This window comes from Berghia stephanieae, chromosome 1, assembly GCF_034508935.2.
Source record: "Berghia stephanieae isolate SIO BIC M18660-M18661 chromosome 1, UCSD_Bste_1.3, whole genome shotgun sequence".
Classification (NCBI taxonomy): domain Eukaryota; kingdom Metazoa; phylum Mollusca; class Gastropoda; order Nudibranchia; family Aeolidiidae; genus Berghia; species Berghia stephanieae.
Genome location: NC_088360.1, coordinates 127,397,323 through 127,412,322, shown reverse-complemented (window position 1 = coordinate 127,412,322; position 15,000 = coordinate 127,397,323). Strand labels below are relative to the sequence as shown.

The following is a 15,000-nucleotide window of genomic DNA, read 5'->3' as shown; positions in this document are numbered from 1 at the left end:
GAATAATTTGTAGTTTGAATGAATGAATCAATGAATGAATGAGTTTTACAAGTAAATGTTTTTGGTGTTGGCTGATGAATATTTTTGGCCCCATGTTTAGTATTTTGGTATCTTTTTAAAAAGCTATTTTACTCATCTTTGTTCAATACAGCTAAAGTTTTCAGAAAATGTTTACCGTAATCATCTAACCCTATCCCTTCTGATACCATCCTTCACTCAGCAAATTACATCAACAAGAAGACTCAGAAGACCCTATCAGGAGCGGTCATTTTGAATAGGAAAGAGAGTTACTCCGCCACATTCCAAGTCATGGAGACATACTTTGCCAAGAACAACTATCCCCATAAACTTAAGCCTACCATCTTGCTTAGCGCACCTACGTGGAGACCCTTCCTACTCTCTGGCACCATCGACTTCAAAAAGGATAAAATGTTGAAGTCAAATATTCAAATCACCATGGAGAAAACGTTGAAAGATCCAATTATATTTAGCAGTAAGTATCTACTGTAATTTTGTGAAAATATCAAATGAAGAATTTAAGGACCAGGCACAGGTGTAAGATAAAGAACTAAACAAGTGTGTATGAAAGGTGCCAGACAAAGCAAGAAAGAAAAATACAAGAAAAAAAAAACATCCCAAAAAATCAGTCGACCTCGACTGGGGATCGAACCTCAGACCTTCTGATTACCGGTAATCAGGAGGTCTGAGGTTCGATCCCCAGTCGAATTCGACTGATTTTTTGGGATGGTTTTTTAAATTGTATTTTTCTTTCTTGCTTTGTCCGGCACCTTTCATACACACTCGTTTAGTTCTTTATCTTACTGTCATTTTGATTGTTTTAGTTGTTGGTGATGTTTATGTTCTAGTTATTATAGTTTTTGATCTTCTCCTTGCTCTTGTTTTTATCGTTGTTATTGTTATTGTTGTTGTTGGTCGTAGTGGTGTTGTCGTCGTCGTCGTCGTCGTCGTTGTTGTTTCTGTTGATTTTATTATTATTATTATTATTATTATTATTATTATTATTATTATTATTATTATTATTATTATTATTATTATTTTTGGTGGTGATGGTGATGTGTTGTCGTCCTCATTATTCTTATTATTATTGTTGTTGTTGTTGTTGTTGTTCATGTTGTTGTAATTGTTATTGTCATTTTCTCAACGTGACTTGAGTTCATACTATTTCATCTTTTGTTATTTTGCATTGTCAAACTTTTACTTTAATTATTTTAATCAATGAAACGGCACTAGAGTAAAAGGAAATCTTTCATACTCAAGTGCAAGCAGAACTCAACTTTCGGCTTACTTTCTGTTACACTAATACAACACTACCCTTAAGAGCAGATGGGCAGCTTGTTATTGTTTACAATATTTGCATAATTTCCAATTCTTAGCTGACATTGTCAGTTCCATGCATTATTATTATTATTATTATTATTATTATTATTATTATTATTATTATTATTATTATTATTATTATTATCATCATTATTAACCTTATCATTATTATCATTCTCATTCTCATTATCATCATCATCAGCATCATCATTATTTGCCATAAAATATTCATTCTATTTTTTCAGTGAAAGGAACTCAGACTAAAAGCAAGTTTAGGGGAAATGGAAAGTTGACCACCCAATTTGGTACCATTAAGAGCAAAGGTTTTATTGACATCCCAACGGAAACCTCCTCCAAGAAGAAAGGTCCACTAATCACCACAAAGATTATCACCAGCTACAATCTCCCCGTTATCAAAGACAGAGCTCTGAGGAAAAATCTGGTAACTTTCAGCTCTAAGATCCACGACAGGAGCTCAAAGTCCTTAATGAAATACGACGGGAGCGTGTAAGTTTGAACAAAAATCAAAATACTAAAATATTGCCTCACCGTCTCAATGTGGTATTAGGCGACGTATGCTTATATATGCAGGTCTCAAAACCCATTTGGTTATGGGCTGATTGCTGTAATGGAAAAACTCTCAAACCAACGCGAAATATTCTCCATTAAAGCAATGTTAAATCGGGCCCATTATTGCACTTGGTTATAAGTCCTGCAAATATGGGCACCTAGGTATTAGTTTATGTTATGAAAAGACACTGAAAATGACTTAATGGTCTAAGTTTTGAAATCTTATTTGAATCTGAAATGCCTCATTGAGAAAAATGAATGTAGTGTCTCAAACTACTTAAGTTTCTAATATTTAAACACTTTTCATTCTGAATTCAAATGTTCACATTTGATCCACCCCGACATACTGCTGAATTAACTCACTCAACCCTAACACCGACTATATCTGAAGTTTACCCGGGTTACTTTTACCCCATGCCTATTTAATACATTTTTCTGAGACAAATTATAGGCGTAGTATCAAAATTAATATTTTTAGTTTATGCATGTTAATGATAGTTGAATAAAACTATCTTTCTACACGCTCATTTTAATACATACATTTTTTTCAATTTTGAAAAGTAACAAAAATCTTTAGGATTGAGTGAGTTAAGGTCTTGGATTTGTGAGATCTATGCGGCTGGAATTTCAATGGAAGCTGTGGCTATTTTCTCATGACCAATAAGTCTGAAACGATTGTTCTATATTGGAAAAATTTACAGCTATAGGGTGAAAGGAGACCCAGTTTTCCCGTATATCTTGATTTATATAGCACAAAACGAAAAGTAACAATTGCTTGTTACCGCTTGAATAAGACGTCATTGCAAAGTGATCTCTATTAGATCTAATATGTCAAAACTCAGATACATCATTGATTGAATAGATAGAGACAAGACAAATATTCCAACTTTGAGCGGATTAATTTTCTTTGGCTCTTTTCAGGATTTTTGAAAGCCGCAATTACCAGAAGGCCAGTTTTGTTGCTGGAGTCAGTTTCAGCCACAAGGCATCCTTCACTAAGTCCGTTATCACTTATAAAGGAGGACCAAAATCCAAGAATTTGAAGGACAAGAGCAAGGAGTTGAAAATAGAAACATCTCTGGACCACAAACTTGGGAAAAAAGACGTTGAGATTAAATATGATGTTCAGATTCTATATCCTATTAAGGTAGGAGTCCTTTGACATCCTTTGTTGCTTTCTTCACTTTAATTTCTCCGATTTAATATTCCTTCATCATAGAGTTGAGTTTTGTCCAGCGCTTCTTTCTTAAGCAAATCTACTACAGTAATCCGTAGCTAAATGTGTTTATGTACATCTTTTTTTCACTTGATCACGGGTGAAATTAATTATTTCGTCTTTGAATTTATTTTATTTCAATCCGTTTATGAATTTATTATTTATTATAACTTCAAATAACTGCGATTTATAAATCAGTAGTTTGAGTGGAATGCGCATTAAACTAAAGATTCAAGAAATTAATAAAGTTTTTATTCTTGTTTTTCTCTTTTAAACAGGCTATTGAATGGCAAATGAATGGTAAGCACGAACATCATCTAAACAAGAGGATTGCAATTGAAACATACAACTCTTTTATCTATGCTAAAGGAAAGAGCTCGGAGTTCCGATTGAAAATTGATGACACCAGCAAGAAACTAATGAGATATAATGGATTAATTGAATTAAACTATCCTGATTTCCGATTTAATGAAGAGAAAATCAATGGGCGTTCATACAGAATTGTTTCAGCTCTTGAACAAACTTCAAATAAGGAATATTCCCAATCTCTGCAGGTCACCATCAATAAAGACTTGGCTCATACCATTTACACAAAAGTCAAATATTTGAAGAACTCTGACTATGAATTGAGCTCTCAGATTGACATTGGAAGCGATGTGGACACAAAAATTACAATACTGAGTAGTCTTGCTGATGATAAGAGAGATACGTCTGTGAAGGTGGTAAAGGATGGAAAGATGTACAAAGGCCAGACGACAATGTCTGTGAATAGAAAACAATACATGAACACGTGGGATGTAACATGGCCGGAACATAGAGTAAAAGGTTCGTGGGATGTGGGTCAGAAGAAGGATGGAGAGTATATGATGAAATTTTCCTCGTTTTTGGATGCAGACAAGAATGACAGGAAACAAATCGATGTCGACATTACGTCCAGCCATATTCAAAAACCAAAATTGTACATATCTGATTTAGACATGTCTGTAAAAACTCCATTTGAAGGTTATAAAGTATTTGCATACAAGAGACTGAATGAAAAATCTCCAAAGGAAGAGAAGGATGAATTTAAAGTAGTCTGGCAAATACCAGAGAACGAGCTCTCCTACAAACTTTGGCTGCTAAAACCTGCCTCTCTTGAAAGATTCCAGATGGATTTAGAAGTTGTCACGCCTTTTGAGGCACACCGCATATACAGATCAGAAATCAGGCACAAATTTGCCAGCCCGAATTATCTGTCTACCTCTGTAGTGTCCAAATACAATAAGAATGAAATCTCTTGTGACATACTTGTCTCCAGTAGAAAGAATGAATTACAAAACAAACAGGAGTGCAAATTAGAACTGAATTTCATAGGGGCCAGACGCCCTAAACTTGAAATGAAGATTGGAGACTTCAATGATGTTTCTTCTTCGCATTCTTTGATCCCTGATATTCCAAAAACCATGAAATTTAAGATCAACCATGACAATGATGGCAGGATCTTTAATAGTGAATTATCCTTGAACAGAGATGCCAGTATATCAAAGTTCGATCATCAAGCGACATATACGAGAGTCGGTAAAATGATGAATCTCAAATCCACAATGGATGTAAGACTCGATGATATCATGCTTCATCCAATTCATCTTGAGTTGACTCACGCTAATACCCTGACCAGTTTGAACACCACTGTTACATCTAAATGGGGAAATGCCCAGAGAGCCAATTTAGACGTTGGTATGACTTTCCTGGAACATGACCAGACTTTATATATTCACTACTCTGGCACAACTAAATCTATTCATGACATGATCTACAAACACCACCACAGCTCGATTAATGGGTTTACTGGGTCTAGCTTCACGCAGGTCAACAAGGACATTAGATTCCAATCGGGAAGCCAGTATAAAGTCACCAAGACTGAACTCAGTGTTGAAACATTTAGTCAAACTTCCAAAATGAATTTGAAGGCTGATTATGGTACTTACCCTTATACAGGATTCATGAAATATACCATGATTGAACCGATGGATAATACAGAGCAGCACATTGTCGTTGATGGTTCTGTCGTAAAGAATAAAGATAAGGATTGGACTGCTGACGTACGACTGGTGACTCCATTTGAACAACTGAAAAATGTCGATCTGAAAGGAACCTTAAAAGACATTGGAAAGAAAACATGGTCATTTGATGGAGATTTATCTTATGGCGTTAAAAAAGAAATTAAACTGAAAGCTTCGGTAGATGTTGACAAATTTAGTCAAATTAAAGCAGATCTCCAAAGCCCTTGGAAAAATGTGGAACTAGACATTACCCATAAAAGGCAAAAGAAGAATGCCAAGACAGATGTTAAGATAAAATATGACGAGAACAAAGAAATTGTTGCCAAATTTATCGGAAGGCTAAGATTGCCAGCTAGATCCGGATTTTCGTTGGATTTAACTACCCCTTATGATGAGATGCGTTCAGCTAACTTGAAAGGAGTTTTACAAAAAACGAGCAACAAGTGGAATGGTCATCTCAATTTGAAGTCGTCAAATGACAAGATTAAATCTTTCAATATAAATTTTGATAACGAAGTGCGGGAAGGCTTCCTAGATCAAAATGTGGAAATAACTTCATCGGCGTTTGATAAAATGGAAGCCCGACTTATGGCAGAAATACAAGACAAACAAAATGCTTTTGAAATAAAATTAGTTGCTCCAGAAGTCGGGCGAAACGTGTTGGGATTCGAAACACGGGCTAATTCTTGGGTGGATTTCACGCAAAAATGGTATGGCGATATCAGAGGTCACGAGCTAGACATGGGCTATGGTTTGAAACACGAAGAACTTGAGACAAATGGATGGCTCAAATTTAACTACCCTGGAGCTGACAAGAGCTTTGTTACAGCAAAAATGCACCGAATTGGAAATTCCCTGAGAGACTTTGATATAGGAGCTGATTTGCAAATTGGAAAGAACACTGTACCTTACAATGCATCGGCACAATTTTCTTACATCCCGGGTAAGTCGGCAGTCGGAACAACCTTTTCTTCTCCATTCACTGATCCCTTATCATTCTTACTGAAGTACGAACAGACCAAATCTGGCAGAACCAGCACAATCTACGGTAATTATGATGACGACTTTATGATTGACATTTATGACATGTACGAAATTTCAGAATCCGTTTATACAACTTCTCATCGCATTGGATATCTCTTTAAAGGTGAAGGTCACACTACAGGCTACAAGGCCAATGTTGAATGGATGGATGACCGTGAAGAATTTGAAGTAGAGTCAAATTACAATGATCATCATGTTACCATTAAAGGTTTGCACATTCCTCAGGAGTATAGTATTGACAACCAGGACACCATTGACGTTTATATGAACACCCCCTTTGATAAATTTAGAGAACTTGAACTTCACACCAGCTTTGAGAAAATTGACGAGCGCAATCATAATGGTAAGATAGTGCTGGAGTATATGGACGGAGAAGAGGCTGAATTTACCTATGACGTCAAGAGAATCTCGACCAACAAAGTTACGGCCAATGGCATGCTCTCTTTGCCTATCGACGGCTATGAAAAGAACAGTGTTAGTTTCATTATGGTCGTCAAAAAGAATCTTATTACCGTTGATACCGAGGCAACAACTGGACAAGGAGAGAACCTGAAGGCAACATTAGAAATAAGAGACCAAGAAGAATTCATCTTTAATTTGGTTGGTCCAATTAAAGAATTCAAAAACCTTAAAATCGCTGGTAAATTTAATAAAAATGAGAAAAGGCTGAACGGTGACATGCAGCTTAAATTGTCATTGCACCCAAGAGCTATAAGTCTTGAGTATGACATCCATTACGGTGACGATCCTGTGCTCATGACGTTCAAATTGAGATCTCCATATGAAAACTTCAAACGTGCCGATTTGACCATCAACTACTCTGGTAATGGTTGGGATGATTCTACCACTTCCGTAGTACTTACATCTGAAAAATTAGGAAGAATCACCTTTACACAGGATCTGGATTTTGTCACACCTAGATCTTTTGAAGGTAAGGTAACTCTGACAAGCTCTTTAAAGAATATGGAGAATCTAAGACTTTCTGTGAAGACCAGTTCAGAAAAAGAGGGCAGCGTCTCCTCTCAATTCGAAGTTGGTTGGGATATTGACAAGGAAATCATCACAAAAACAAGCTGGAGCGAGACCAGCTCTGGAAAAAGATCAATGGATTTTGATTTTGATATGACAACACCTTTTGATGATGTTAAAGTGTTCAACTTTAAATTGTCAGAATCCAGAGGTTTCAAAAAGCAAAGCAGGAGTTTTTTCATTAGACATAACGAACGCACGTATTTGGATACGGACATGACTTACAAAACTACACGTGATGATATTCACAAGGCAAGTCTTGAGATGCGAAAACCCAGACCAATGTCTGTCAATCTTGAGGGTCAGTTGAAGGATAAGACATTTGACGGGAAAGTCTTCCTAAATTGGGACAAACACAAACCAGAGAGTCAGTTTGAATTCAATGTCCACATGGCAGATAAATCTGATGATTCTAACATTGATACCGATTTCTCTTTCAAGGTCATTCATCCCGTGCGAATAATGGGATTGAAATATTTACTTCGAAAAGCCAAAAATGAAATGCAATCGTCTGGTTTGATTACATGGGATGAAAGCAAAGGAAACACGTTTTCATATGACGTTGGCTACACAGACAGATCCTCTAAGTACAGTGATATGTACAATGCACACATCAAGGTAGGAGTCCCTCAGCGAAGCATCAAACTTCTTGGATCTTACGGGGACAATGGCAATTCCAGAACAATGACCGCAACAGCTTTGTGGGATGCTGACAGAGATGAGAAGAAAAAGGTGAGACTATGATATGCATGCATTTTAACATTAAACCAATCTCTTACCTTCCTTTTCTTTGTCTCTTCTCCCACAGTCTTATACCTCCACGTCTTAATCCTTCTCTCTCTCTCTCTCTCTCTCTCTCTCTCTCTTTCTCTCTCCCTCTCTCCCTCTCTTGTCTCTTAGTATCTATTTCAAATTCTTTATCATTCCTAATCTTTCAATATCTAACCACCAATCATTTTAATGAAGACGGTGTTTTCTCTTGAGTAATCAGCTCTTTAATGTTGCCTCGCAATATTATGTAATATCTTTTTCTTGTTAACTCATAAAGGGCCTAAACCTACGTAGTTTGTTGTTGTATCTCTTGTAGTTTACTAAATCTGCTCCAATTTTTTTCCGGCTCCACATTCTAGACTGTCTTGTCCTAACTCCACATTTCCTATTACAGGTCACAATGAGCACAACTCATGAATATTCGGAACGAATGGAGCGTGTCAACGTTGATCTAAATCTGCCCTCTATCAACAAGGTAAGGGTCATAAAATATCCCATATTATGTTCATGTTATGGAAATATTAAGTTATCTTGATTTATTAGTGAGAAAAATATTGCAATAAAACTTTAGTACAGTGGCACCAGTAGGACAAAACAAACAAACAAAGGGCGGGGGAGGGGGGGGGGAGGGGGGGGGGGGGGGGGGGGGAGGCAGGACTGTATTTTTCTGTACTTAGTGGCATACTTTGGGATGAAGTGGCCGAGTGATTAAGGCATTGTACTATAGTCCGGAAGGCCATGATTCGAGATCCGCTCAGGCACTTTCTATTTTTTTGTCCTTGGGCAAGATGATTAATCCTAAATTTGCTCACTTTGGACACTACAGGTGATTCCTGTTGACACCAGACATTTGTTTGACGGACTGTTTATATTCCTTCATGGAAAACTTAGGCGACGACATCTCAACAATGCGTAATTTCTTTTGTGTGTGACATACTTTAAATGAAAGGTAAAATGTCGTTTATTTATTCTGCGTACTCTGGAAAAACCCATATTTAACAATTTGTCCAGTAAACTTGTCCTTCAAATATCGATCGGTTTACATGACCCTCATCTTGGCAAAAAATGTCAAACATGGGACTTCGCGAGGTACCAGGTTTGAGTTTTTGCCAAGATGAGGGTCATTTAAAGCGATCGATATTTGAAGGACGAGTTTTCTGGCCAAATGTTTAAATATGGGTTTTTCCAGAGTACAGCAGTATCGTGTATGCAATGATTCTTATTAGAACAGTTTGGTTATATATATACCATTTTCATGTACTGAAATATAGATAATTATATCATAATGGAAATAAAGTAAAACCGGGGTCCTTATGTGTTATATGTTGCCATTGTTTAATTATTGCTAATGTAACATTTGTTTCATGTAATACTCTCTGAGAATTTTTTTATTAATCTCTTGTATACATAGCAACTCAACATTGGCGTCAGTCTTAAGAGAGGATATGGATCGAATATTCTGGACAGCAAGACAGAGATTTCCTATTCATCTGACCCAAGGAAAACAATCCACATCACCAACAAAATATACGACACTGTTATGGACAAGACAGGCAGTGGAGATTACAACTATACCATGGAGGTTGGGTTCAAACACGCTATCACCGACACAGATTTACAGGTAATTAAACGACATGTGATCCACCATCACAAACCTGCATCATATCGGGATGTTTTAGATGTTAAAATTAAGATTTACAATATGTTTTATGGCCCCATACATGAACCTGATAACCCACAATATCAATAAAGATCTGAAAAAAGTGTGAATGAAACAGTGCCAGACAAAGCAAGAAAGAAAAATACAATTTAACCTTGAGCTTTTATATAGTGCAATATCCACTGAACGTGCTCAAAGGGCTTTACAAAGGGTCCCTGACCAACAGCAATACGTGACATGTAGATCGAGACATGACGCCTGTTAGGCGATCTTACAAATGTTTTTGGGCAGAGAATACGTTGTTAACGGCCAGGTACTCGTTTTACACATGAGTACGATGAGAGAATGTGAGTAAAGAGCTTTTTCCAAAGACTCAACTATGCGCCGAGTGAGGCTCGAACCCAGGACTTTCCTATCAGAAAGCGAATGTCATACCACAAGACAACATAGCCGTACTGACCACATAGCCACAATATCCCAAAACATAAGTCTTCCTCCACTGCGGATCGAATCTCAGAGCTCCTGATTACCGGTAAGAGAATGTCGAAGAATTCCTAGATTGAAGATGTTGTCATTTGCCGTTGATTTGATGAGAATCAGTCCGTTTAAACCCCACCCGTATTGTGACCCAAAGCACACGCCAAGTATGTGGGCGACCATAACAGGAGACAAATCGTCCGCCGGATTATTGAAGCACGCCAGCTTTCCTACCATTGTAGATGGTCTTGATCCCCCCCCCCCCCCTATTCTTGAGGTGGTTGCATTTGATCTTATCCACTTGAAATTGCTACCTGTGATTAAACCACTGGTCCTGATTACAATTTTAAAAGCGTTCAACATCCATCGCGCGATTAGTATTCTATTTATATGTTAAGATTACTGAACGATTTTAAGATTCTGTATGTTTTTATCTATTTCAGTGGCTATCGCACATGAGCCAGGTGGATAGGGTGACATCTGTTGGACACATGTTTACATATCTGACCATCGACCGACAACAGAAGGTTTTTGCTTGTCGTCTTGAAACAAATGATGACAAATCTGGACAGCTGATAGTACGTTACAACGAAAGGATGGTTTTATCATTTAATTCAGTCAAACATTGGTTAGAGAAAAGAATGATTGATTGCCTACTTGCATGATTGATTGATTGATTGACAAAACTATTGCTTGCCTGATTGATTGATTGATTGATTAAATACATAACTTCATGATGTTTTTTCCAAGAACAAATACGATTTAGAAACCAAACCAAACAAATTACTTGATAAAAAAGCAGTGGATATGCTTATACACATTTGCTAAATCAACTCCGAATGAACTAATTCTTTGAGAGTTAAAAAATAATTGAATTAAAATTGTTTTTTTCAGATCACCACTCCACTGAAATCAGTCACAATTGTAGGCAATCGATTTAATGAACGTGGACAGCCGTCTTTCAAACTTGATTTACAAGAAGATGGCCAGAAGACCTTGGGCTTTGCTGGAAAACTCTTACCTCGTACCAAAGAATTTGAAGTAACTTTGCATTATGACAGAGGTAAGCAATGAGTATGTTAACAAGTTGTCTTGAAGTACCTCTAAAATATTGTAAATTTCCGTGGGAAACCTTGAAACATATGCAAAGGCAGATAATCATTCGGATGTTTGCTAAAATGGTTGCAGTTATTGTCCTGTCTTTGGTTAACTTTCAGAGCTCAGCAACAGAAAGAAATAACAGAATCTCATCTGATACAATTGTCACTTTTTATTTCTGAAAACCCTTTTGCCTTGTACATTCTGTAATAGCTAAGAATAGTTGTAGCTGATCTCAATAGCCCTTGTTCAGTTGTTTTTCTTTTATACCACCCCAGCTTTTCATTTTATATGACTCTCCGCTTCAAAACTGTATTATTTATGGTTGAGTTAGGTGATAAAATTCATTATACAATCAGAAATGTAAAATTTGCTTAAATTTTGCAAAAGTAAAAAAAACAAACTAGACTCACATTTTTTGTCAGTTTAACTTTAAAATTACTTGGTTCATCTGGACATCATACGACCTTGATTCGATTTATCACAAATTCTATTGTCAGATGACCCAACGAAGACAATGTTTATCACCGGTGCTTATGTCAATGACCGATCTGCTGAGATGACTGTCTATGACTCTGACAACGTATACGCCAAGATGAACGTCCAGCTCAACTCTACCCATGTTATTCACACCAAAATTGTATGGAAGCCAACCTTCCCGCAGGAGTTCCAGGTATGGCGCTCCGTTGTCCGACAATCAGATAATCGATTACAAAATAAAAATACTCCAAAGAACGGCGTGTTGTTGTAAAACATAGTCAAAGACATGTGCGCCTGCGTACTTATACCTATTTCCTCAAATGAAACGACTCACACAAAATAATTAAAAACAAAATAAAAGCCGGATTTCTTAACTATGTCTACAGTAAATACTCAATTCGTCATGATTTAAAACAATCTATGCTATGTTAGATTGTTTTATACACCTGTCAATTTGTATATAGTAAAATGATATGTAGAGTACACGCAAAAAAGCTGAATCAAGTCCTCAACTGTGGATTTTTAATGAATCCAGCTATAATGAAATAGATGTGACTAATTTGTTACTATACTTTGCGTTTTGACCAATTCAATGTCGTAAAGGTTACAAGACATTTTCATTTTCACTACACATTTCACGTTTCAAAATGTTATGGGATGAACTCTAGATCATTGGGACCTGTTGCTCGAAATACTCTTTTTGAAAATCTGTCCTATGCTTTGTGCTTATCAAAATGTAATTTATGCAATGGATTAAGTATTTACTCCCGGCACAAAAAATGACATATTTATATGTCTAAAATTTCACATATCTAGGTTATAAATAAATGGCCAATTTAGAGTATTCTAATACTTAAAAGTAGTTGAGGAATATATTGCGATTTCTCAACGAACAACAAAAATGGAACAAAAATTTCAGCTTTTATAACTAACGCAATATTCAAATTTAATTTGCTCAAATAGCATAACAAAAGGTCCCTGGCCATCAACATCACTTAACATGTAGGACGAGACATATTGAATGAAAGGTGTTGTTACAGGGTTATTTTTCCTAGAGAGACGACGCTGTTACCACCAGGTACTCATTTTACACTTGATCACGGCAAGGGAATGTGAGTAAAGAGCCATTCCCGAGGGCTCGATTTTGCGCCAACCACTGCATTACCCGAAACGGGGACATATAAGTCTGAAGGCGAGTGTCATACCACATAGACCACAAAGCCAATCACTTGTAAGCATTCATGATTCTTTACAGCCTTAGAATTATATTTCCATATTTTAACATCTTTTAAAAGGTATAAATAATAAACTGTGTTAATCAATCCCACAGATATTTATGGGCACCAAAGTGACAGCGTTCTCGTACACCACCAAAGAGATTTGGGATGCCGTGGTCAAGGAAGTAGGCACAGAGGTCAAATCCAAATATTTGAGGGTGTCCCAGGAATTGAGGGATGAGATTGGTCAAGTGTTTGCTCTCATGAGAAAGGAAATGGAAATTTTCAAGTAGGAAACAAATTGAATACTAATAATTCTAGTGTAGTTTTGTTGAAATCACCCAATATTCAATTTCTGTAGTATGGTTTGGAAATAAAAATCTGATTGTTATTTTGATTTAAAATGATTAATAATTTAGTAATGTTGATGCCATTTCGATTTAACTATAATGACCTTGAACGATAATTATTTATAAAAGGTGAATCTTCAAGATTTTTAGAAAGCAACGTAACAACAGCATCAGTATCAGCAGCAACAGCAGCAGCAGCAGTAGTAGTAGTAGTAGTAGTAGTAGTAGTAGTAGTAGTAGTATTAGTAGTAGTAGTAGTAGTAATAGTAGTAGTAGTAGTAGTAGTAGTAGAAGTAGTAGTAATAGTAGTAGTAGTAGTAGAAGTATTAGTATTTGTAGTGGTATTTGTAGTTTTAAAAAACCCCAACAAACTTGAGCTGTTATATAGCGCAATGTACAGTAAACGTGCTCAAAGCGCTTCGCAAGGGGTCACTGGCCAACAGAAACACTTAACATGTAGGACGTTAGGCGCCTGTTAGGTGATATTACATTTTTTTCGGACAGAAACAATACTGTTAACTGTTACACCCGAGTACAATGAGAGAATGTGAGTAAAGAATCTTTTCAAAGAACTCAACTATGCGCCGAGCGAGGCTCGAACCCAGGACATTCCGATCCGAAAGGGAGTCATATCACAAGACCACATAGCCGTACAGTAGTAGTAGAAGTAGTAGTAGTAGTAGTAGTAGTAGTAGTAGTAGTAGTAGTAGTAGTAGTAGTAGTAGTAGTAGTAGTAGTAGTAGTAGTAATAGTAGTAGTAGTAGTAGTAGTAGTAGTAGTAGTAGTAGCAGTAGTAGTAGTAGTAGTAATAGTAGCAGTAGTAGTAGTAGTAGTAGTAGTAGTAGTAGTAGTAGTAGTAGTAGTAGTAGTAGTAGTAGTAGTAGTAGTAGTAGCAGTAGTAGTAGTAGCAGCAGTTGTAATAGTAGTTGTAGTTAGTAGTTAATAACTCTCATGCATTTCATTACTTTTACAGTGTCCAGTTGGAAACCCTTAGAACTCAAATCCGACGAATTTATAACCGCAACGACCTCCACATCCGAGATATGGGAATGCAGATTGATGGAGCTCTTCAAGAATTGATGTACGTAAAAGGACTAAACCACTGCGAAAAGATACAATTTTGTTGTACTGAAAATTAATTATTAATAATTTGTATAAGATTTATCGTTATAAAAATGCAAGAGGAAATATAAAAATATTACACCAAATTAAGAATTACTCCAAAAAAAAAAATAGATAACTATATGCATGTGATATGGCCAATGTGTGTTAATCTGTCATCACAAACGACACATCTTTGCTATTTAAAATTGATTGGGATAATGAAACGAATAAGTATCTGTATGCTCAAACCCTTCCTCTTTCAACAACAATAAATGCCTGGGATAATGTCAAGAAGCAATACATACTATATACGCCATTGACCAAAACCTGTTATGTAAACAGAGAACATTTTTAATGGAGAGAGAGGAAACTAATTAAATTTGGAATCTAATCCGAGTAAGTGCCCAAAAGACGATACTTGCAGTTGTCTGTTTCGTTCTTTTTTCTGTTTATGCAGCATCTCTGAGGTAATGGTTACAATCCGATCTAGCTTTAAGTCCTTTAAGTTTTTTTTTAAATAGATGCATTTTCCACGTTCTATGACAGACGGACATCAAAATTGACAGCTCCCTACGAGTTAAATAATTTTCTTAAATATAGTCTG

At 36.4% G+C, this 15,000-nt stretch overlaps 1 protein-coding gene across 1 annotated transcript in view; it reads left to right on the top strand.

The window, feature by feature from the left end:
* Nucleotides 1-15,000, top strand: part of LOC144963084 (uncharacterized) — a 68,372-nt gene that overhangs the window by 33,850 nt on the left and 19,522 nt on the right. Inside the window, exons 21-31 of the mRNA XM_078896718.1 lie at nt 221-493; nt 1,584-1,845; nt 2,830-3,055; nt 3,403-7,971; nt 8,405-8,485; nt 9,422-9,631; nt 10,591-10,725; nt 11,042-11,210; nt 11,746-11,918; nt 13,056-13,231; nt 14,266-14,373. Of these exons, the coding sequence (XP_078752844.1) occupies nt 221-493; nt 1,584-1,845; nt 2,830-3,055; nt 3,403-7,971; nt 8,405-8,485; nt 9,422-9,631; nt 10,591-10,725; nt 11,042-11,210; nt 11,746-11,918; nt 13,056-13,231; nt 14,266-14,373 (6,382 nt within the window). The remainder of the gene's footprint in view (nt 1-220; nt 494-1,583; nt 1,846-2,829; nt 3,056-3,402; nt 7,972-8,404; nt 8,486-9,421; nt 9,632-10,590; nt 10,726-11,041; nt 11,211-11,745; nt 11,919-13,055; nt 13,232-14,265; nt 14,374-15,000) is intronic.